The following is a 26,382-nucleotide window of genomic DNA, read 5'->3' on the forward strand; positions in this document are numbered from 1 at the left end:
ATCTTTTCCCTTCTCTTGCAGAGGCCACTTAATACTCTCACATAACCTGCCTCCTTGGACCCTAGTTTTCTAGAATTACTTTTATTCCTTATTTTCAGGGTAATACCAGTGTCCATGTTCTCTTTCATTTACAACAGCAGGGAGGAGTTTGTGTCTATGCCTTGTTTCAGGGATGCCTAGAGTACACCACATACAGGAGCAGTGCAATGCCAGGATGATATGCAGTCTTATTATCATGTGATGATATCAACCTCCCACCATGAGTAAGATCATCTCATTATTCCTCTACATAAAGGAAGAATAAAACCTTGGTGCACAAGCATTACTCACCCTGCTAGGCCAGTATTAAAAACCACTTCACCAGCAACAGAGGATGGATGGCCAAAGGAGTAACCTTTCATCTTTGTTCCATCTTCCAGGACAATGTGTGCTGTCTGTGCCTAAAGAAACAGATTGGTGAATCTTAGCAGAACACAAAATATGAGGCACACCTAGTTGAAAAATATCCAAAGATATAATATACAAATGTATTAAATAAATGTACAGTATATTTGATGAAACCATACTGCCTATATTTGGAGTTGTGCTCCTGTTCCTTGTCATTTTTCTTCAAACGTGTGGCTCTTGTTACTGGCAAGTGTTTTATTTTGTTTTGCTTGAAAGAGGAACTAAAGCATCTTGGTACATTGTATATTCCAAGTCTACTTGTAGAATTATCGACAATCCAGAAATATTTCAGTTGAGCTGAAATGCTATGTGTTTCTCTCCACCCCCCCCTTAATATTACATAGCTTTGCTCAAGTATAGCTTTAAGGGAAGCTCATGTGTTTGCAAAAACATTGCATATTGTACCATATAGCTCATCATCACTCTGAGGTTTAGGGCTAGAAGGAATCTTCAAGATTATCCATCAAATTGTCTTCCAGAGAACTTCTGTATTTGATGGCGTTCTCCCAAGGGCTGCCCCTCATCACCAGCTTTATGGTCATAAAGGAGATGAAACCCTATCCCCACTCTATTAATACCGACACAAATGGAAGCACTGTGAAACATCTAAAAATAGGTCATATTATATTTTTAAGTGGAGTTAGTTATATCCATGTCCGGTTCTCTTTTTAGAATCCAAGGCATTCTGAATTTGATAACTTCACCATGCTAATCTTTGAACTAGTTTCTATAAAATTCTTGGCTAAGAAGAGTGACAATGAGAGAAACTTATCTAAGAAGCAGACATTGGCTACTCTTCAAAAATACTCTAAATTCTATTGTTGAAACAATTTAGGACAAATCTCAATTTACATAAGATTCAAGGAAGAGAGAAATGTGTTAAACCATACTTTGGAATGTAAAATATACACTGTAAGAAACTACAGGACAAAATAAGTGAAACATGGTTTTAAAAAATAACTATAAGGAAAAATGTCTCTGCAAGAATTGAGGAAATTTGATTAACTTTTAGTGTAATTTTTACTGAAGATAGCATTATGCTTATATTTAAGAGTCCTTTTTTTAAAAAAAGATATACACTGAAATGCTTAAAGATAAAATAATTTCCTTCAAAATATTCAGGGGTTAGGACAAATAGGTAGGGATATGAAACAAATTCAGCCATGAGTTAAAATTGTTGAAGTAAGGGAGATCAGTGCATAGGTCTTTCTGCAAAGATTAAGTGTGGCCATTAAAGAGAAACATGAATTCTCTACTTTCTTCCTCTTACACTTTTAGGACAGGACTCATAGCGTGTAACCCTTTAGCACCCTGCCATCCAAATCCTCCCATACACATACACACCAACCTGGGATACAGATGAAACTCAGTAAGTGATTTCCAGACCTCTGTTACTATATTCCTCTAACTTTGCGACATGCACTTTGTTTTTCCACTGCTAAAATGGAAAACCTGATTATTTTTCTATAGTAGTCTTCTCTGTAGAAATACAATGCTTCTTTTAGGTACAAAGCAAACAAATCTCTTGCCATAGGAATGATTGCTCTTTGTATAAAGTAGTGTTTGATCACCTTTAAACTAATATACCGTGTGACTAAATATTTTATGTGTGGGTATGCATACTCAAAATATTTATACACAAAATATTTTAGTATTTCCTATTAAAATTGATATGTTTGGGGCACCTGGATGGCTCAGTCAGTCAAGCATCTAACTCTTGATTTCAGCCCAGGTTATGATCTCACAGTTCCTGGGATCAGGTCCTGCATCAGGCTCTTTGCTGACAGTATGGAACCTGTTTGGGATTCTCTCACTCCTCTCTCTCTTCTTTCTCTTCTCTCTTCCTCCTCTCTCTCTCTCTCTCTGTTTCTCTCCCTCTCCCTCTCCCCCCCCACAAAATAAATAAATAAATAAGCTTAAAACATTTTTTAAAAAGAAGAATTATTTCCTTAAAAAAAAGATTCTTGGGGCTCCTGGGTGGCTCTGTCAGTTATGATCTCATGGTTCATTGGTTTGAGCCCCACATAGGGCTCTGTGCTGACAGCTTGAAGACTGGAGCCTGCTTCAAATTCTGGGTCTCCCTCTCTCTCTCTGCCCCTCCCATGCTTGCTCTATCTCTCCCTCTCAAAAATAAGTAAACATTACAAAGAGTTTTTAAAAATATACTTTCTCTCCTCTACCCGTCCCCTGCTCGCTCTCTCTCTCTCTCAAAATAAAATAAAATAAAATAAAATAGGTATATTTAAGATATTTTTCTCATTCAGAAAGTTCTTTTTTTTTAATTAGAGGTACAATGCATGGATTTAAAATTTGTATTTCTGAGAAAGATTGGACAAAGTGCTGTCTGCACATCTTATATGTGTTTCTGTCTATAAGTATGTATGTGTGTGCGTCCATAGGCAGAGTTAGCCAAAACAATTTTGCCTTTACTTGGCTTACAAATTATCTTTGATATAAAATTTTGTTTTATGGATAGTCTTGGATCCAGTGTTCGAGATCTCAAGCTTGACACTTTATCTTTGAATAGTTATGGTTTATCTTCTCAACAACTAAGCTAAAAAAGCTTTTGGAATTACTGAGCACAAAGGAAACCACAATGAGTAATTAATATAATATGAGTGATGACAAGACTTCCACACAAGTTCTGAATTCTGCTTCTGTATACAGGAAATCAACTTTGCATGTCACTTCTTCTAATAGGATGCTTTTCTTATTTTGCATTTTATTTCAATTTGTCAACTATCGTTTATTTACAATTCAAGACAGAGGTTGAGGATTTTAGGAAATACGAGTGATAATGTTCAGTGTATTGTTAGAATTATTACAAGCTAATCAAATGTCTATGGTGCTGGTTCTCAGTAGGGGCATTTTTAATGGGAAAATTCCCTATGTATCTCTGACATGTTTCATTAGGTGAACCTCTTTGGTTCAAGTAATGAAAATTCACTGTCAAAAAAACATGTTTTACTAAAAATATTATTTTCTGTTCTTGAGGAAGTCATGTGTAACCTACATGCTTTCACAAAATGGAAGGAAGGAAGCCAACATTTTCCTAAACAATACATAACTTTGATGGAACCTAAAATAACTGTATTTAGTTGGCAAAATGAGTGCCAACTACCAATTTCAACTGTTTTCTATACACCAGTTTATCTATCCTACTCTAAGCCATGCCTGCCTAAAATATCATCTCTGTTTTCTTTTCTTTTGTTTTTTTCTGTTTCTCTTCTCATCTAAGACTTTTAAATTGTCTGATCTCTGGGTTAGACACCATCTAATTATTTTAAGAAAGGTAAAAATTAGCATAAGCAAATCCAACTCCTGTTAGCCTGTTCCTACAAATCTATTTGGTATTTTTCTTTCTCTATCCATAGGACTGGTTTTCTACTTTGGTTTCAGTCTTTTAAAGATATATTTGAGGAGACATTTACTGTTGCCTGAAATAGTCCCTGAGATTGTGTTCAATATGTCTTTTTGATCCTTTAATTATATTTTTTGTTCTTTTGGGCAGCTTTTATAGATCTCCCAATCCTCTTTGTCACTACACATTATATTGCTACAAGGCTTCTGTTTATTGCCTATAGTACCCTTTATATTCCTCTTAACTACATGGACCTTTGATGAGTTTAAAATGATGAGTGCCAATTGACTTATCTACGAATTGATTGAGGAACTCTGAACAAAGAGCTATTATTTGGAATCCCCTCTTCTAGCTAATAGTTCCCCAAGTGCTATTTCATTCCACTGAGTCCAAAAGAAATCACCTTGTTACCATTGTAAGATATTTTAGTAGCCTCAGTCCTAGTAGAAAGAGGTCTGTAGCCTAGAAATTAGATTGTAATATTAAGTGTTAATTTAAGTGCCTACTGCCAGAGGATTTTAATCCTTTGAATGCTAAAAGTACAAAGGAAACCTCATTGAAGAGAAGACTGTACACTCATAGAATGTCAGTAATAGTAACCAAAGTATATATAAGTACGAATTCTACTAAGCAAATGACCTCTATCACAACATGGTCTCTATGTGTTTAATAAAAATGTATATGCCAATAAGACTATTTAGACATTCAGTTCAAAAAGTCATCGAGGTCCTACCATGTGCCAAGTCCTATGCTTGTCTCTGGAAATACATGGACAAATGTCCCCAGGCATCCCATCTAACAAAAGGTCTACATATGAATGAATGCACTTCTTTCTACAAAGAAGAAACCTCAGAAAGAATAGCTTTGAAGCACCTGGAGATACAAAGATATATAAAATATCCTTTCCTTCAGAAAATGTCTCTTTAATAAAAGAATTCAGGGGGCGCCTGGGTGGCTCAGTTGGTTAAGCAGCTGACTTCAGCTCTGGTCATGATCTTGCCGTTTGTGGGTTCAAGTTCCATGTTTGACTCTGTGCTGACAGCTCAGAGCCTGGAGTCTGCTTCGGATTCTGTGTCTCCCCCTGTCTCTGATCCTCCCCTACTCAAGCTCTGCCTCTCTGTTTCTCAAAAGTAAGTAAACATTAAAAAAAAAGAATTCACCCTTTTTTTCCATTTCTGTTTTAAGTAATAAAAATTAAAATTGTACAGAGGCACCTGGGTCATTCAGACTGTTAAGCATTTTACTCTTTTATTTTATTTTTTTATTTTTGATGTTTATTTTTGAGAGAGAGAGAGAGAGAGACAGGGTGTGAGCTGGGGAGGTACAGAGAGAGAGAGACAGAGACACAGAATCCAAAGCAGACTCCAGGCTCTGAGCTGTCAGCACAGACTGTGAGGTCATGACCTGAGCCAAAGCTAGACACATAACCAACTGAGCTCCCCAGGTGCCCCAAACATCCAACTCTTGATTTTGCCTCAGGTCATGATCTCACAGTTCATGAGATCAAGCCCTGCTTTGGGTTGAGCACTGATGTCATGAAGCCTGCTTGAGATTCTCTCTTCTCTCTTTCTCTCTCTCCCCTCCCCAGCTCTCTCACTCACTCACTTACTTTCTCTCTCTCTCAAAATAAATAAATATTAAAAAATTAAAATTTCATGAAAGAAATTCATGTCAAAGTTTCAATTGAAAGTAAAAAATTAAAGGACTCCTTCAAGTCTGCTCAAATGTCATCCATGTTCTTGGCGAGACCTACTTTGACCATTGTATTTCAAATTACAATATATCTCCCCCCGCCCCAGTGCTCTGTTTAGTCTGCTCTTCTTTACAGCAGTCATTACCTCCTAGCATATTATCCAGCATCTTATTTATTATCTACCTTATTTCACTAGAAAGCAAACTTCATGCGGGCAGAGTATTAGGTCAGCTTCACTCACTGGTGTGCCACTAGAGCCAACATCACTGCCGGGCACAAAGTAGACAATTGTTTAATTTTTGTTTTATGAATAAAGACTTACTGAGTGTCAATCTGAAGAAAATAACATAATAAAATATTGGAAATCATTACTATTATTATCATTATTATTTGGCTTTTAGTTTGCTAAAGGTATGAATTTTAAAATAAGCAAGTACTTGTTTTGAGTTGTCTTTTCAATACGCTTAATTAAGAATGTTTTTCTATAACATCTTTAATTTAGTCTCATAATGTGGAGATATTCTACATGCTAACTAACTAGAATATAATAAAATCTTGAAACAAAAAAGAAATAATGTGGAGATATGATGGGAAAGAGATGTGAAAGAGATGGGAAAGAGATGTGAGTGGCATTGAAGGAGAAGAGGGTGAGGAAGGGAAAGATCAGTGGCTGATTATACCAGGATAGGCATATTGAGGATGCTGTATAGAAGGGTACAAATACAAGTTGTGCTGAGTTAAGACAAATATCATAACTGAAAACAAAAGATCATTTAGATCAATTTAGTAGGCATTTCACCTGAAAGAGGCTGAGAGTGCTTGAATTACTTGCCAAACTGTTTCATTCCCTATTTCACTTTGTAAATAAAGACAAAGAATGAAAAAGCTCCCCTCATCCAGTATATTCTAAAATATAGAAGTATGGGAAGAAAATCCTGTTTTATTCTATTTAATTTTAGTGTATCTTTAAGAAAAATTATTTTACATTTCCCACATTATTCTCAGATATTAAAAATATGAATTTGCTAAAGCAAATTCAAGTGAAGGTCTGAGGCAAACTCAAAGGGATCAAAAGTTATTTTGAACACTGAAAGCTATTTACTTCTTGATCACCAAAATTAGTTGAATAAGTATGTATTTATTATCCACATTGCTCAAGTATAAATTGGAGCCTAACTTGCTGTTGCCTGTCTCTTTGTTCATCATTATAGAGCAATACAAGCAAACAATAAATTCTGAAGTAAGTTGAATCTGAACCCTGTTTAGGGTCCTTACAAAATGTGGATACTTATATGAGCATTATTTGCAGATGACTACTTTGGATTTTTCCACTGTTGTTGCTGTTGTTGACCTGGAAGGAACAAGTCTCAATTCTTTTCACATGACCTTGCAGTTCTTCATTTTCCTTTTTCCCCTCTGGGTCTTAAGCTAATATTCCAATAACTTTTCTTAGTAAAACTTTCATGAAAATTAAATTCCATGTGTGACAGAATCCACTTAGTGGCTTAATTTTAATTGAGTACTCATTTTCATTATACTGTAATTCTTCAATACTAATTAAATGCACATGAAATTATAAGAATATTCTTCAAATCTCAAGACCATAGCCAGTAAAAAAAATATTAACTTTTAATTTACTATCTAATTTTAGATTTAAGTACCTCAAAGTCAAATGACTGTTGTTGTTGTTATTTTCCTTTAACTTATGTTGACTCAATCAAATTTACAATACATTTCTGAAATATATCAAAGAAGTTTTGGGTTTTATCTGTACCAGTCTTCAGCTTAGCAGTTAAGAGATATTTAAACTGCTTTTGTTAATCAAATTTAAATCAATCCTTTTTCTCCATTCAATGTCATTTATCACCCCAAACATGCAAAGTCCACTAAAGTTAACAAGGAGAGAAAACTTAGCACAAGAGACAGCAGAATAAGAAGCATCTGAGACTCTCACTTCAATATGGTCACTTACATTGTGTTTGGCAAAGCTTAGATCACAGATTTTAAAAGATAAAATAATTATCCATTATAAATATACAAATGCATATAGACATTTCAGGATAAGAGTAGATTATAATTTTCCATTCAACCAGGGGAGGAATCATTTTAAGTATAGAGAGGACAGACTTCTGAAGAAAAGCAGTGAGAAAAGCAGAGGCTTTAGGGGGAAAAATGCATAGACTATGGCCAATGACTTCCTCTACCCTGGCCCCATCCATTCCACTCCATGCACAGCCATTAGGGAGTCTCTCTCTCTCTCTTTTTTTTAATGTTTAATTTATTTCTGCGAGAGAGAGAGTGAGCAGATGAGGGTCAGAGAGAGAGGGAGATACAGAATCTGAAGCAGCCTCCAGGCTCTCAGCTAGCTGTCAGCACAGAGCCTGATGCGGGGCTCCAACCCATGAACCATGAGATCATGACCTAAGCAAAAGTCGGAGGCTTAACCGACTGAGCCACCCAAGCGCTCCCATTAGGGACTCTTTAAAATTGTGTTCTGTGGAAGGGAAGGAGAGGTAATATAAATGTAAACGAGGTTGGATTGGAGAGAGCAATTTTGACCATCTCTCCCACATTTCACCATTTGGCTTTTTCTCTCCCTCCCTATACCATTCATGGTAAAATATGTATTTCACTGGATTTCTTATTTGTTTTTGTTTGCTTAATTTGGGTTTGGGGTTTATAAATGTGATTAATTGTTATTAATTTTTACTGTTAGTAGTCAGTTCTACAGATGACTTCGGCGACTTTGTCAGAAAACCAAGACTTGAAGAGCAATAGTGATTCAGGTATGCCCAATTCCTCACCCTTCCCTATGCTCTCTTTTTATTATTTACCCAAATTCTACCACTTGTTAGAAACCCAAGCTTGATCATCTTTGTGCGTTAACCAAACAAGCAACGGAAGACTAGTCCCTTCCCAAATTAAGGCTAAACAAAAATTGGCACTTAAAATTTACTGCCTCATATCCAAGTATATGACTAATTTCTCCAATAAGATTATAGGCAACCCAGACAACATTAAGGATAGAGTGCCTACATTGTCTGTCCAACACAGCAATCACCAGCACATAATACAATGTCTGGCACAAAGTAGATGATTGGAGAAACCATTTTATACATCTCTGAATTCATACCTTGGCCCATGAAGTTAACTTTCAGAGACTTTAGAAAAGTCATTTAACCCCCAATCTAAAAGGGAGAATTAGAAGGAATGATTGATAACTTTGGGAAATGGAACTAAGCAAGACTTGCTCAGCCCTTCTTAAGTTTCTTCTCAAATAAATCTGTTCTCAGTTGTACATCAAAGTAGTAGAGCTGTAGCTGTGAGTGAATACATTTGGTTCAGGGACTAGGAGGCTTGGGAAGTCTATTTGGTTACAGATCTAAGCCCTGTTTTCTACACAGCTTTAACAGTAATAAAGCTGATATTCAGATTGCTATTTGTTAGAATACTGTGTCTTATTTCTGCATTGATTCTAAATATAGAGGTTGAAGAGAAGATACCATTATCACCCCTAAAACCTTACCAGTAGTAAATATCTAGCAAATACTGATTGGTCAAATGAAAGAAAGAAAGAAAGAAAGAAAGAAAGAAAGAAAAGCTAACAGGTGGCAAAGATGCACATAATTGTATTTTTGTTTTTCTGGAACATAATCGGCTTGCAAATCTCACTCCTGCTTTGCTCCAGTCATATCTTAACTATTCCTCTTTAGGCACTGCTCACAAAGGTAAGAAGTGATAGGCAATGTACAGCTGTCTTTAATTCCATGTGATTTATTTCCTGGGAGACTAGTTAAAGGAATAAAGAACACCTGCTTTCATAGTAGTTTCTCTTCCATATTCTACTAACTAGAGATGTAAGTGGGTATAGCAATTCCTCTTTATAAAGCCATTAAATCATAATTAAGCTTTATTCACACTTCAGTAAAATTACTCTAGTCAGATAATCTTCTAGCTGTTTAGGAGAGTACCACTAAATGATTAAATAATAAATTCAGCTAAAACAGAAAAAATATACATTCCCTTCCACACCATCTTCCCATTATTTCCTTTAATACTGAAAATTATTCATTTTAATACTGAAAACATATACTTGGTATGCTTTTACTTTAATTCGCATTGTGAATTCTTATTTCATGTGTCTTATTTTTTGTTGAACTCTTTTATAAAATGTAGATTTCTAATTCAATATCTTTCTAGTAATGGTTGATTTGACAAATCTTTCAGATCCAAAGATATTATCTAATAGTAAAATGTTGGAGATTCAGTGTCTCTCTCTTTGGCATCTTTTCCTAATGTCCCTTGGGAGTAACAACTTTCAAATCACATCTGGTCCTACAGGCTAGATAATAAACTTACTTAAATAATTACTACTGCAATTAAAATTAATTCTGCTGTTAATTGGAATACAGAATGATGCAGCCACTATGCAAAATAGTGTGGACATTTTTCCAAAAAATTCAAACTGGTCTACTATATAATCCAGCAATCCTATTTCAGGATATTTACCCAAAGAATTGATATCAGGATCCCAAAGAGATATTAGCACTTCATGTTCATTGCAGCACTATTTGCAGTGGCCAAGATATGGAAGAAACCTAAATATGCATTAACAGATGAGTAGCTAAAGAAAATGTAGCATGTACGTACAAGGAAATATTACTCATCTTTAAAAAAGGAAGGAAATCCTATCAAAAATGGTAACATGGATGGACCTGGAGAACAGTATGTTTAGTGAAATAAGCCAGTCACAGAAAGACAAATACTGAATGATTCCACCTATACAAAGATATCTGAAATGGTCAACCTCAAAGAATCAGAATTTCAGGGGCTGGAGGAAGAGGGAAATGGGAGTTACTATTCAACAGATACGAAGTCTTAAATGTTTAAGATGAATGTTTTAATGATCTTCCGTACATTAGCCCTAAAACTGTATTGTACAGTTAAAAGTGTGTTAAGGGGCGCCTGGGTGGCTCAGTCAGCTAACTGTCTGACTCTTGATTTTGGCTCACGGTTGTGAGATCTAGCCCTGCATTGGGCTCTGCCCTGACAGTGAGGAGACTGCTTAGGATTCTCTCTCTCCCTCTTTCTCTTCCCCTTCCCTGTTAGCACTTTCTCTCTCAAAATAAATAAATAACGTTAAAAAAAATTGTTAAGAGGATGGATCTCATGTTAGTCACTCTAACTACAAAAATAATAAAATAGGTCCACATCATCACATAGTATCAAGTCATTCAAAATGACTATTAATAGCTCATAGATAGTCATTTATTTGCTTCTGGAATTAATTCCACGTTACATCATACTTTGTCAACACCCAAGAGAAAATCCCTGTCATTATTTACTATTACCTCTCAATTGTTCCCCCCGCCTTCAAACTCTGCCTGCTTCTACCTGTCTTTTGCAGTGCCGTTAAGGCTATCTTTTGTAAACGTCTATTGCATAGCACTAATCTTCAAATTCCCCAATTGACATTAAATCCCCTCACCTGGCCCATTCTCTATATGCAATCCCTTAGACTTCCCGCATCTCTAGACCTTTATGCATAGATATCTTCCTCTCTGCCTGTTTACGTGCCTGTTATCCTTCCTAGTCTTGCTCATGATACACCCTCAAAGATCCAAGTCAGAATTAACCACTGACGTTCCTGTGCTCTCATTGTATGCATATGTACTGTTTGTGTGTTACCTTCTGCTTCAGTTGCTTAAGTTACTCTTCTACCCTGCCAGATCATGACTTCTAGGACAGAAAATACAGTGCCTAAGTCAATTTTATATCCTCATAGAAACAGCCCACCATTGATCACACAATAAGGTAGCCACTACAGACTTGGTGAATGCACAGAAATATGGGCTATCGTGTGATGTTAGGATGTTGTTCTCATGCTGATATCATGAATTTTCAAAACAGTTCTTTGATGCCCACTGGCTACTGGGTCTTGTTTGCTTATTTATTTTTACTTGAAAGAAAGACAGATGTCTCACATAGGTATAGTTCATGCTAAAAGATGGAAGACAAAAGCAAAGAATGAGTTAGGATTTGACAGCAATCCTTGTCTCATAAACATCTTTAGGTTTCAATACAAATGAGGTGTGTCATACAGCTAATGTCTTCAGAAGATTCTAGAAGATAGGTTCTAATCTTCATTTTTTTGGCTTCCTAATGGGTTGCTTCCATTATTAATATTAATCTTGTGTTGAAATATATCTACTCCTCCATCACTGGGGAAAAGGAATAAAATAGATACAGTATACACAGCCCAATTATTCTCCTTTTTCCCTTTACTTTTCACTTAAAATGCTTGTCAAATTTTTACTATATGTCATTAGCAAATTCATTTAATTCACTAATGCAGCTTCATAATATTACATTTCTATACCAAATCCTCAAATAGTTTATAACTAATAATCAGTCTGTTTTTATACACTTCTGAAAAATACTGAGGCTGCCATATTTTTATTGATATTATTGCAGAGGTTATCTTTAGTGCTGGTACATACTTGGCACTCAATAAAGATGTTAACTAATTTTGAGAATAATAACTAAAGATGACACATATACTTCAATTTTTCTCTACTTTGAGTCCATATGTTAAAGTATCTCCCATTTTGTTTTGTTCTATTTTAATTCTGGAATAATCCTTATATTTTAAAAAATAAAGCATTAACATGTCATAAGCATGCCTTATAGAAGTAGGTCAACCTGTTTCTATCTTTTGGCTCTGCTATAATGAGAATCTGTTAAGGCATAAACTGATGGAATATATAGTTACCTATGCTTATTAAAGTATACATGCAATTGCACAAATAAGTCATGTATATAGACTTAATGATAAATGTTTAGTGTTCTGAGAAAGGTATCTTATTTCAAATAGAATTATGAAGCTATGTTGGAAAAATAGGATTTGGAAGCACATTGACCCCACTGAGAACTCCACCTTGACCCTCTCCCTAAGGCCTTATTAATAATAGTTTTAACATGTGTTAGGCACTATTTCTAAAGCTATCAATGTATTTTCTTATCTAATCCTCACAGAAAACAGCGAGGTAGGTAATGTTAAAATCTCCGTTTTACAGTAGAGCTAACTGAGGCTTGAAGGTATCAAGATCATTCCACTGATAAATGGAAAAGCAGTGGTTTCTGAACATAATCAGTGTGTTTTGTAATCAACAACCTTCTACCACTTTATCATATCCCTCCGCTTAGAGCCAAGTAGAAAATTTCAGCTTAAACTGAGTTATGCATTACCCTTTTTTCGCTTCCTGAGCTTGCTTCCATTTCTTCTCTCCAATCGTTTTAAATGGGGATAAAAAGCAACTCAATTATAAACTCACTTAAATTTATTTACAGGAGCTTTCTTTCAAAACTGCCATGGATAAACCACAACATACCCAGGCCAACCAAGAATTGTAAATTGTAGATCTGTAAATTGTCAAAGTGAAATGTCAAGTCAATGTCAAATGTCAGGTTATAATCGCAGGAGAACCAAAATGCTTTGAGAACTTTTCACACTGAATTCCAGGCCCTTGAGTTCTCAAGCTCTCAAGACTGTTAGGACTATACATGCTGTAAACACGGAAATGCAGGTCTCAGTCCCCCTTCATGAAGGACATGCTGACTTGCTGCAAGAAGTGAGGTCAGTGGGTAGTTGTCAGCAGTCATATCCTTCAGCGTCTACCTGAGCTACAGACAGCTGCTTTGCCACATGCCCTACATGGACAGCACCATGCCCACACTGGCCACTGAGCCAGCCAGGGATTTGAAGGCCAAGGCTCAACACAGGAAACTCTGATGGGCAAGAGCTTTCTGTCAGGTTGACCTAGGCTTTGTCAAACCTGCATTACAGTTTACTTCTCTGCCCAACTCTTTCCCCTAACAAATATCTGGCTCCCTAAATGCCATTTCAGTGTCTGCTTCTGGAGAATCTAACTTATTATGGACACTTAAGCCAAATGAGTCTGGATAAGAATTCAAAGACTTTCGGGAGTCTCAAGAAATAAAGATTGACTTTTTATGGGGGTTCTAACCCAGAAACTACTAGATGCATATGAAACACTGCGAGACACCTGAAAGATTTCCTTTCTTCATGTATCTCTAAAATGTAAGAATTAGCCCTGATTTCAAGCGAATTTGACATAGCACTTAAAGGTCAGTCAAGATTCTTAGGCCAAGGCTAATGGTACCCCTAAGTTGCTCAATGTCCAGGGCTAGACATTCACTTTTGGGGGACCACTAAGCACAAGTTCAGCATGCAGCTGCCTAAAGAAAAATTCATACACACATACATATACACGCACACACACTTCCCTCTACCTTCTAAAGATCTCTTGATTAACCTTGAACCAATGTTTAAAATGTGTCTGCAATTAATAACATTATCTCCACCTCTTCAAAATTATATTTTTTCTATCCATGTAATTGTGTTTACAAAACACATAAATAAGCCCCACCCTGACAAAGGGTTTGTAGCCAATGAGGATAGCAAGAAATATGCATTAAAACTAGTTCATACTCCTAGTTTGATTTCTTTTAGTGTGGAACATATAGATATTGTGGTTCTAGGAGCCAGTTGGATTATAAAATAAGTAGCCAAAATTGTGTGTCCTTGTGACTTTATATGATTTTGATTTATATGATTTTTGAAATTAGTAGTCCCCATTTCCAATTAATACTAAATATTACTTTTGTCTGAGAATATATAGGAGGAACATCCATAAGAGTGTAGACTTTCCCACATATAATATTTCAATACGCTAAAATGGAATTTTCCTGTACACATGTAATTGCCCCATTTTAATCTCTTATTTTACAATTGTATTTTTCTCTAAATTAAATTAAATTACATAAATCCCTTTTTTAAAGTTGAATTATTTATTTTGAGAGAAAGATAGAAAGCCAGTGTGAGTAGTGGAGGGGTAGAGAAAGAGGGAGAGAGAGAATCCCAAGCAGACTCTGCATTGTCAGCACAGAGTCCTACACAGGGCTCGATTCCATGTAACAGTGAGATCATAACCTAAGCTGAAATCAAAAGCTGGACGCTTAACCAACTGAGCCACCCAAGTGCCCCTGAATTACATAAATTTCTACATGATACTTATTCTTATATTACTTTTTAGATGGAACTTTTAAGAAACTGCACAATCTTTGAGTGTCATACTTTCTGATATTTATGAAACCTGAGGATTCTTTCACAAATTGTAGGTAATTTCTGATGAAAATACATTTTTGTGAGGGAGCTTGCATATAAGTAGAAATTCCGACAAATTCTCTAGTTGTTGGCTTGTCTGCCAAGGAAGTTGATATTGTTGCTTTATCATGTCATAAAATGTTCTTTAATGATCTCAAATATATGATACTGTAAGCAGATCTGACATTTTTGTCTCGTCTCTTTTAGGGCTTTTGATTTTTTTCCTTAAAATTAAAATTCATTTTAAATCTACATTTATGAATCTATTTTCATTCCCTAGTAAGATGACCAAAATTGTATATCCTAATACTCTTTGTTTGAAATCAGGTTTAAAAGGGTAGATGAGGAGTGCCTGGGTGGCTCAGTTGGTTAAGCATCCAACTTAGGCTCAGGTCATGATCTCACGGTTGTGGGTTCAAGCCCTGCATCGGGCTCTGTGCTGACGGCTAGCTCAGAGCCTGGAGCCTGTTTCAGATTCTGTGTCTCCCTCTCTCTCTGACCCTCCCCTGTCCCTTCTGTCTCTATCTCTCTCTCAGAAATGAATAAAAAACATAAATACATAAATACATAAATAAATAAATAAATAAATAAAAGGGTAGATGATTCAAAGTGTTTCCCAGGATAAGAACAACGCAACAACTATTAATGCAAGTCACACAGCTAAATTCTCCTTTAAAAAGCTTTGAAAATATGTCCCTAGTGCTATGCTCACCTGATTTAGAGGGTGAAGGCATAGGAAGTAAGAGTCAAAATTCAAGCATAATTTATAACTTAACCTATAAAAGTTTATAAGAGCCCAGTGTTCATTGTTGTTTTTAGGCTTTTCCTTTGCATTCAGTATTATGTTATTAAAAGTCATCCAGTTATTGTTCTGTAATCATTCCGGGCTAACTTTGAAGATATTGGTCCTTTACTTTGAAGCATTTTTCTTTGAACCTATTAGTTTGAGACAATGGAAACAAGTCAAAATGAGACTTTTCTTGAAGTCTAAAATTGCTAATCGCAAACACCTATCACATTAGCGGTTTCTGCATATGTGAAGCTTACAGGGCTGTATGAGAAAAAAAATTGAAAATTGAAAAACAACATGTTTCATTACAATACATGACAATACTTTGGCTGAAGTGGAAGAAATATGTCAACTATAAATGGCATTGCCCTATTTGTAGAGTTATTGGTAGAATTATTGATGACCATATAAAGCCAGAATCCTTACTAATTCTTTATTTAAACAATCTGTTCTCAAAATGCAACCAAAAAAGGAGAAAAAAAGGAAAAAAAATAGATATATTTCATTTTATGTTGAAAAGTATAAGTACAGTATATAAATGGGCTCTTGAGTAAGCCATAACATTACAGCAGGACATGTGATTTACATCAGTCCAAAGCCAAGTTAAACAACTAACTATGGCTTTAGGTATGTAAGTTCAGTAAACAAAATGGCAAATTTAAAAACTCCATATGGTGTTTGGGCCTAATTAAAATTCTAACCATAGTTTCTACAGGTGTATTTCACTTGATGTACAGAACTAGACATCCATGTATCCTTGTGTTAACTCCAGCTACATTTTTGGTAATAACTTGAAATGGGAATAACTACATTATTTCTTCTCCTGGGTGTGAAAACTTACCAGTAGAATATTCTGGATGTAAAGCCTCAAGCTAATTTAGCAATAAGTTCCATAAAAATTTTGAATATAAAACATTATAGCTGCAATAATCCCCTTAAGCTAGTAGTAGAAATGAAAATGATTTACTCTGGGAATCTGACTGTATTGCTTTTAAATCATTTGACTATGTAAATTATTTGTGTGTCAAAAAAAGTAGAAGCTCCATGTGTTTATTTCCATTTTCACCAAGGCCTAGAGCCATATCACATAGTTGATTTCTGGCTCACCTGATGTTTCTTAGCTATTATTTTACATTGATACTCATCCTCTCAAGAAATAAAATGAATCTGAACCAAGCTTGGGAAAGGAAGAAGCTTAAAACCAGAATTTATTTCAGTTTATTATTGCATAGATAATATGATAAAAGTTGAAATCTTAAAGTGTTCTTTATTGGTAAATTAAATCTTATTTTTCATTCTTAGAGTTGTACTATCAAAATGCAGATACTTAAAATTCAGAATTAAGGCACAATTTCTATGTGTGGAATATTTAATGAGGTTTCTCTGCAGTTATAATGCCTACCACTTCAACAATTAAAAGTACTGTAACAGTGGTAATCAATTAAGTCTTACAACATCCTAAGTTAATATTAGGTTATCTGCCTTTGGGTAAACATACGCCAATGTTGGGGGGGGTGAGGGGAAATCACAAGGTTAATTTACTTGAATACTTCTCTGTTCTGGACATTTGTAAACAAATGAGTCGGATTCAAAAGTAATTTTTATTCTAATTATATTTTTCATTTTAAATAAAGTATAGCATTTAGAAAAATTCCATTACAAAATGTGTTCATTAAATGTAGGTTTATTAACAAGTACCTTAATGAGCATCTTTTATGTGGTAAAATTGTTCTGAATCTGGAAGAGATTTCCAATATAGTAAGCTAATTTTTATTTTATGGTAATACATTAATATGCTTTTACATTTAGTTCTAAATCATAGATGAAACTTAGTAAATTTCTTAGCGCTACATCCACCCTATTGATTGAAGTTAGAACTTCACGTTAGCCAATCATCTCCCTGTGAAATATAAAAGACTGATACGTGGCATTTAGTAAGTTCACAAAAAAAAGAAAAAGAACAAATGGTCTTAAAAATATTTTTATGAGTTGAATTCATTTAGACCAAATGAAGAAAATCAGGTGTAAACCAGAAGTCACTAGGGCTGAGGAGTCCAAAACCAAGTTGGATGCTGGCTCTTATAGCTTTCTTCCAATCCTCCATCACTATAAATACCTTAGAAAATACTAGTCAAACAAGGACATTCAGTCTTGCAAAGCAAACTCCTGAAGTCTTGAAGTGGGCTCTGGCATGATCACTGCTTAGGAGATATTGAAAACTCTACTAAACCCTCAGCTTTTGGTACAAGTCAGAAACATGAAGAAGGTTTAATGAAGATGGGAGGGCAAAAGAATGTTCTCTGTTTCCACAATAATAGAACCTAAATTCACTTCTATACCATCAGTAATTCTGTTAAGCATGGTCAGGTGGAAACTCAAGTGTTCATCAGCCAAAGAAGGAAGCAGGAGGCCAAGACTGGTGCCATTCCTACAGGTACTTCCCCCACGAGATTTCTTAGCTTCCTACCCAGGTGTGGGATGTAAATAAGTAAATGAGGTGTCTATCATGTAACATGGAAGGAGGCACACCATGGCCCTGCTAGTGATGGCCTCCTTCAATGGTGCAACTTTGGTATCTCACTTTCCCTACCCTCACCTAGGTCCTGTTTGGCTTTAGCTTTTTCAACAGTTTTATAGCAAGCAGCTCAAAATGACAAGGCATTATTGATGACCAACAAAAGAGTCTATACTTTAGAAAGAAGTCGGTTGGGGGGTGGAATGGATATAAAAAGTAGAGTACGTAAACAAAAATGTTTCGAAGGGAGGCTATCTTCTAATTAAAGAAATATTATCCACCTAAAATATATAAAGTTGTTTATCACCCAGACTAATTCTTCAATTATTCATCTGGGATTGAAACATACTCTATTATTTCAAAAATTTGTATCATCATGGATGAAATACAGCCCTAAAACATATCTGTATGTAGTAAAAGTCTAATATAATAGCTATTCTTGAAAGTGTACGAAAACCCTACCCCTACCCCCATCTCTAATATGTACAAAGAGGCTCCAGTATAATAACAAACTCTACTTGCTGGGAATGTCTTTAAAGCTACTACAATATAGCTAAATGATTCTAATTGTAGGGCTTTTTGTAGTTGCCAATTTCTAATCAAATGACAATAGCTCCTCAAGATTGAGCTAAATAGGTAGTTTCATGTTGGAATCAGAATATAAAATCTTACAAAATGAAAACCATTCAAAAGGAATAATGACTCCTAGGGTTCAATTGTATCTGAAATACCAAAGAGAAGGACACTTGGACTGTTAGGTTCCTGGCTTAATTGTAACACAGGTCACTATTTTTAAAAACAAGTGGATTAATGTTAGAAGTAGTACCTATTAAACCTTTCTCTATTCATGGGAAACTTAACCTTTTCAATTTAATACATTTGATTTCCAAATTCATTTGCAAGTAAAAATAAAACTATTTAGTCTTGGTAACATTCCAAGACTTGTGAATTCAGAATTCTTTAATTTATAAGTTTCTTGAAATCAGAGACTATCTGCTTACCATCCATTTATTTCCACTTATTATTCTTCCTATTTATACTCCCAGGATAGAAGCTTTAAATAGGATATTAGAATGTACATCCTGACTTTTGGAATTGAATTCAAAATAGTGAAAAAAGATTATTTGCTTCATAGTCTTGGTCTAATTTACTATAAGCAATATCTTCCTAGAGATACCTTTAATATTAACACAAAGGTGAAAAAAATCATAATTATAAATATTTGAATATTTTAATCGACATCTTGTCATTGTAATAATTTGTAGTCCATGAAAACTATGAGGCAACTCTAATCTGTCTACTAAGCCTTTCTACTAAAATATAGAGGACAGAATTTATTCGAGCATCCAAGGTTTACTTTTATGGTATTCTTTAGATTTTTAAGCACTGATCATGTGTGATGGTCACATAATCTTTTGAGTAAGTCAAGAAGCGTTTCTACACTACAGATAACAAAATTTGGGCTCAAAGAAGATACGTGAATTGACCACGTTCAGAGCATTTATAAATGGACAAGAAGGGTTAGAATCCAGATCTTTTCATTCCCCATCTGGTGTGTTTTCTACAGCACAGCTACAACAGACTGAATGTAAATAAGGAGCACTTAACATTTCCAATTCTAATAGAAAAAGATTATGGTCTCTGAAACTACTATATGATACGGCTGTTGATCATGTATGTCCTTGATATCTAATTCCTTTAAACTTACAGCACCTTGAAATTCTTTCTTCTTCCCTCTAAGTGAAAGAAAACTATGTCTATTTGCAAGGTACACTTTGTAAATATTGGCCACAAACAAATACGCAAGGAAGGGCCACATAAAAGTACAAGTGCATCACTGCTGTCGTCAAACCCACTCTGTTACCAATGAGAGAAGTGACCTCTACAACAACCTTTGAAAAGGCAACCAATTTATAGGGCAATGCTTGTAGATCTGACCACAGGGTGTCTTCTACCATTCATTTACTAGCTATAACTAACTATATTACCACCAACTTTTAGTGACTATTCTCACTGGCCTTCACTGACTATTATGTAACTTTGTCCTAAAAAGTTTTACCATCTTTAAAATATGATATCCATCTAAAAAGAGTAAAGTTGGATATAATGTTTTTTTTAATGTTTATTTATTTTTGAGAGAAAGAGACAGGGAGAGGATGAGAGGGAGAGGGGCAGACAGAGAGGGAGAGTAAGGATTCCAAGCAGGCTCCATGCTATGAGTGCAGAGCCGGATGTGGGGCTCAAACTCATGAACTGTGAGATTATGACCTGAACTGAAGTTGGACGCTCAATTGACTAAGCCACCCAGGCACCCCTGGATATACTTTTTTTTAAAGAGAGTTGAGTTTTAAAACAGAAGACAGGAGGAAAACTAGGTAGAGGACTGTTTCAAAATAAGTGAATAAAACACAAGCCCTGTTGGACTGCTGAAAAGAATTTTAATTCAGTATCGTGAAGTTCAAGAACTTCTATTTTTCATGCCTGGCTTTCCTCCAAAACTCTGGCCAGTAATGACTGAGTGTGAGTAATGACTTTTACATCATGAAATGATGGCTTATTCCTCCTACAAATTTGTCATTCTTAGCTGTGAACTTTGGCAGACCTTTAAAACAGATCTGCCACCGTGAACTAGAAGAACTACTTTCACTGTAGTCTATCCACATAATTAAATAATTTTGTTGTGGTTGTAGTTGTGGGTGTATAGAGCACTTATTAAGATCACAGAGAATTGGCTTCTAATCTATGCCATTTTAAGTAAGTTGTTCAATTTTTCCATTTCTGGTGTCTGATGTAGATACGTCCATCCCTGCCTACCTGTTTATGAAAGAAGAAAAAGATATTTCAAGGGACACAACTTTGTAGTCTTAGGAGACATATGTAACTGTAAACAGTATTATTTTCATTACTATCCATTCTCTCTTCAGTGATATATGAGTACCTTTGAGATATTACTAACACTGAGCTAAAACCAATATTTGCTCTCAGAGTTAATATCTAGTCACTGCTTCTTTGATGATGGTTTAGAACATACCTCCTTCCTGGCTCTCTTGTTGCAATTAAACAGAATCCAACAAAATGGTTATGTCTGCATTTCTTAATTTAAAATGGTAGTTTCTGGTACTTTCTCCTGAGATCTGTGTTCTCTCCTTCTCTCTCTCTGCCTCTCTCTTTCTCCTTTCTTTCTCTCTCCCTCCTCACTCCTCACCTCTGTTTCTGTCTCCCTCTCCCTTTCCTGTTACTCCCATTCTTTCCCCATCCTGGCACCAGAGGTTACAAGGATCTACAGGCACTGTTTAGCCCTATAGATGTCACTTGGGGCTAAAATCCTGTTCAATCCTGACTGGAGCAATCTAAGCAGCAGAAGCTGAGGAAGCATTTGGAGGATTTTTAGTCAACCCAGGGACCATGCAAAGTATTAGCAGAACACTCAAAACTATTAGAACCTATTTTACCTCAACAGATAGAGGTTGTTTTGTTTTGCTTTGTTTTGTTTCTACTTCACTTTTTATAGCTCTTACTACTAAAGAAGCAATCTATTTAAAGCTACTGTGATCGCTTAAACTTTATATTCTCTAAAAAATGATTTTCATTGGCAAAGTTCCCATAGAGTAATTTCAGAATTCTCTGGTAATAAATGTCTTCATAAAATTATAGGAAGGAACAGAAGTTCCTACAGGAATTTCATAATCCAGTGGGGGATGAAGTGGGGGAGAACACTTAAAGTTCTCTTCCTGGACCTGCTCCTTAGCTATAGAGACATTCAGAGAGATAGTATTATCAGCTGCTAACTGCTTCCATGTCTTAATCTGCAAATTAAAATAATAAATTTGGACTTCTAAAAGAAGGGCTAAGAGGGAAAAGGAAAAAGCAAAGATATAGAATGATGTCTATATCATGATTAACAAATACCAGAATTATGTAGATATTATCCTTCCAACATTTTTTTCCCTAAAAAATGACACGTCAGAAGAAAAAACTTTCCAGTGAGCCAATAAAGACTAACTTAACACATTACCTACTATGCTGTGGCTCAGGAATATACAAGGAACTTCACGCTTGAACCCAAATTGTGTGCAGTAGTGTCTGGACACAGGCAGAGCCCTATTGCCTTTAAAAATGATTGCTTTCTAAGCAGAATGCTTACGTGCTACATATTCACAGGAATTGTGACCTTTCTTTACGCTGGGTGAAAATTGCCATAATTTTACTCGGAGCAGCTGAAAATGAACGTTTACTAAACCAGAAGGTTCAATATTAAAGCCAATATTAATAAATTAGCACTTCAGAATTGCACACAAATCTGTATTTGCTTCCTAAGTGACACGTTTGCCTCAGGCTAAATAAATTACACCCCATACAATTTTATCAGAAACAAGAAATAGGGGACTGTTACCTTGACAGAAAGAAGCCTGATGCCAGGTCTTGAACATTTCCATTGATGGTGCGCAGGCACATTGGTAAAGCCAAAACCAGTTTTCAGGGTCTTCACCACTTTGCAAACTGTCAAAATCCTCGTCATTTTGAAGATGTTGATTTGTGACTAAGATTAAATGAAATTACATATATTTATGAGAATTATGTTAGAAGATTTTTTCTAATTAATGTGAAAGAAATATGGGGGGTGCAGTCCAGTGTTTAAGGCTGACTGCACATCAATCCTTGAATTTCCATTCATTCTGTCATTAAATGTCTTCAGCCACTGCTCCTCCTTCTCTTAGCCCCGCCCCCTGAGGTAATGTCCAGAGATGTTCCATGGCCGTGTAATACAAATTGCAAAACATCAAACACTACCTTCTCCTGCTGAGATAATGCTAATGTTGTAGAAAACCAGACATCCATCAAAGGAACTGCTTATGCAGCTGAATAGAATGACCTAGACACAGTGGATAACCTTAGGAATCTCACCCTAAAGAGCAATAACTTTCTAATAATGCCAGAGATCAAAGGGTTTTACTGGTGTTAAATGTGATGCCTAATTTGCCTCAAAAGCGATTTTGGATTCTCAAGGAAACCTGAAGAATTGCCATTTTCTGCTTAGAAAAAAGGAGAGATAGGCAACCACATCTAGTAAAAATGACAACACAATAAACCTTTCTGCATAAATGTAGATTGTTCTTTTTTGAGTTAATAAAGTAGTATATTACATTCTTACTATTGCATTGTTTTGTATTTTGCATTTTAGAAATGGTTGGTGATATTAAGTAAAACACAAGCAGAGCAAAGTAGACTATATCTCTCTTAAGATTTATAAGATTTTTATAGAGTCTGAAACAAGAGCAATCATGGATTTTCATAGAAGAACTGCTCCTAGGCCAAGATTTTTTTCAGTTTTTAAAATGTTGCATATGAAACTCTCAAAACTTAAGCATTTGTGCTTCAACTAAGTCAAAATTGATTCATGTGTGGATCAGGAAGCACTGTCACATCATCTCTTTGTGTCTTTGCAAAGGAGGCCAAGAAATGAAAGCTCTCCTGCCACGTGCTCCCGTACTGGAAAAGATGACCCAGAATGGCATAGAGATTGTAAACTGCACACATGTAGGGTGGGTGTTGGAACTGGGGAAGTGAGAATGACTTTGTTTGTTTGTTTGTTTGTTTATAAGAAACAAAGTTTAAGTTCAGGCTTCTGTCTTACTTAATGGATTTTGTATAAACATTTTCTGAAGCCAAAGAACTTCATGGCTTCTGGTGATAGAAAACTGAAAAAAAATACTCTCAATCTAGTGTACATAAGTAATTAATAAAATAGATAATGTTATAGTAGTATGTCCAAATGCAATGGAGGAAGGAAGGAAGGAAGGAAGGAAGGAAGGAAGGAAGAATGGGAAGGGAAGAATGGGAAGGGAAGAAAGAGAAGAGAAGAGAAGAGAAGAGAAGAGAAGAGAAGAGAAGAGAAGAGGAAAGAAAAGGAAAGAAAAGACTCCCTTGTGTAAAATCCAGTAAAATTTAAGCCTGGGACTATGTGATCCTAAACTATGTTATCCTGAAGAATGCATAAGAGTTCACCAAACAGATGAAAGGGATAAAAAAACAGTAGGGATGGCATGAGCAACAGCAGAGACTCATGAAAATCATATGGTATTTGAAAAAAAAGTTGAAACAGTCTGATAAAAGCTTAGCTGCAGGTACAGGGCAGGGAAGTGAGCAGGAATCAAAACATGGAAGAATTTGTGTGCCTTAAAATGGTTGGTCTTAATCCATAAATACTGTTCACAGTAGTCATGGAAGTGTTTTGAACAAATGAAATATGTGTGAAAGAAAGATCATGGAAAATTAATTAGAGGAGGTTGAAACTGGCAGAAGGAAAACTCTCAACTCCAGTACAGAGAACTTAGAATCAGTACTTATTTGCTTAGTCTCATTCTAAATTAGGCCTCAGTCTCACCCCTTGACTGTATATCTGTCTCTCTATCTCACCATATATATATACAAATATACATACACACATATATGTACATATATGTATGTATATGTATATGTATGTATATACATATATATGAACACACCTGTATACACACACACACACACACACACACACATATATATATATATATATATATATCTGGACACCTCTTGTCTGTCTCTCACTTCACTATATATATATATAGTTATATATTTTTTAAATTTTTCTCTCATTAGAAAAATGACATGTACTTACACTGATTATGGAAAAAATTTTATTTTATTTTTTTTTAAATGTTTTATTTATTTTTGAGAGAGAGATAGAGACAGCGTGAGCAGGGGAGGGTCAGAGATAGAGGAAGACACAGAATATGAAACAGGCTCCAGGCTCTGAGCTGTCAGCACAGAGCCCGACACGGGGCTCGAACCCACGAACCGTGAGATCATGACCTGAGCCAAAGTCGGACGCTTAACCGACTGAGCCACCCAGGTGCCCCGGAAAAAATTTTAAATGCAAAATAAATTTAAATCATTCATAGTCTCATTAACCAGAGATACTCATGCACTAAACATTGTAGTATATTTTCTCCCTTCTTTCCCTGCACTTTGATTGAATATGACAGCTGGGGTACTGAGGACTCCAAGATTTGAACAAGGAAAAGACAGTAGTAAGTTGCTTCTCAACCTTTTATAACAGTTAACCAAAATCTTGATGAACTAAACATGGTTCTCCAGAAAGATGTCTACAACTTTAAGATATAACTCCATGACTCTGGAATCTAAAGAAAAATGTAGGTCTGAGAGTTGTAATGATTACGGGCTTTCATTTGGGTCAGTAAAATGCCCCGAATGTAGACTATGGTTCATCTTTCAAGTTATCAAAATGAAAGAGAAAAGTCAGAAGATTAGAAAATTTTGATAATTATTCTGAATTAGAGACTTAGAAAATCCATCCAGCCTGGGGTGCCTGGGTGGCTCAGTGGGTTGAGCGTCCAACCTCAGCTCAGGTCATAATCTCACAGATCATGGGTTCAAGCTCCGCATCGGGTTCTGTGCTGACAGCTCAGATCCTGGAGCCTGCTTCAGACTCTGTGTCTCCCTTTCTGTCTGCCCCTCCCCAGGTCATTCTCTGTCTCTATCTCTCTCAAAAATAAATAAACATTAAAAAACTAAAAAAAAAAAAAAAGAAAAAGAAAATCCATCCATCCTGATTCCATAATCATCTTGGGAATTGGAAAGACCAAAAAATAAAATGACGAGTAATTTCATGTTTGGGTGTTCAAGACAGACTGAAATCTACAGCCAAACTGAAAAAGAAATAAGATTGTTAGTCAGGGAGTTTACATCAGGATAGATCAAAGGAGTGAGATGATAAGAGGTGACTGGTAGCAAACATTAAAGCCAGAGATAAAAAATTTAGGGAAATATTATACTTTTATGAAAGACATTTTTTCAAAGCATTTCAAAAGAATGTGTTTTTCAGGTTGGAATGGTTTTTTTTTTGTCTTCCATAGCATTTACATGGCCCTCGCTTCACGTAAACTGTCTGCACATAACTAAGCGGGATGACAGGTATGCCTGCATGAACACACAGCAGCCTGGGGAAATCTGTGCAGTTGAAATAGATGTTGGATGAGCTAGGATACAAATCCTCTAATCTTAGGAGTTACTCACTCAGTAAAGAAAATTTTTTTGTATAAATTTAGCCCATCTTCTCTATTGATACATTCATCATAGCTATCACTGTTTATACCTCTGGGCTACTCTCTCCTGCACAATTTCATATAAAAAATAAAAATTATTAAAAACAAAACATTTCTTGATTTTGTTATATTTTAATACTTGAACATTTTTATCTAATTCTGAGAAAGTATTTTATTTCTTCTATAAATTGGAAAATGCCATAGAGAGAGAGAGAGACAGAAAGAGAGAGAGAAGAATGGAAAGGAGAGGGAAGAGAGAGAGCAAAGTATCATTAACTAGTATA

General features: G+C 35.5%; 1 protein-coding gene across 1 annotated transcript in view; it reads right to left on the bottom strand.

The window, feature by feature from the left end:
- CPS1 (carbamoyl-phosphate synthase 1) overlaps window positions 1-26,382 on the bottom strand; it is a 136,497-nt gene that overhangs the window by 100,319 nt on the left and 9,796 nt on the right. The window contains exons 2-3 of the mRNA XM_039249986.1: window positions 22,387-22,533; window positions 331-440 (exon numbers count right to left, since the gene is read on the bottom strand). Coding sequence (XP_039105917.1) covers window positions 331-440; window positions 22,387-22,512 — 236 coding nt within the window. The 5' untranslated portion in view covers window positions 22,513-22,533. The remainder of the gene's footprint in view (window positions 1-330; window positions 441-22,386; window positions 22,534-26,382) is intronic.

The sequence above is a fragment of the Hyaena hyaena genome, unplaced genomic scaffold (genome assembly GCF_003009895.1).
Source record: "Hyaena hyaena isolate Hyena2069 unplaced genomic scaffold, ASM300989v1 scaffold_353, whole genome shotgun sequence".
NCBI classification, from domain to species: Eukaryota; Metazoa; Chordata; class Mammalia; order Carnivora; family Hyaenidae; genus Hyaena; species Hyaena hyaena.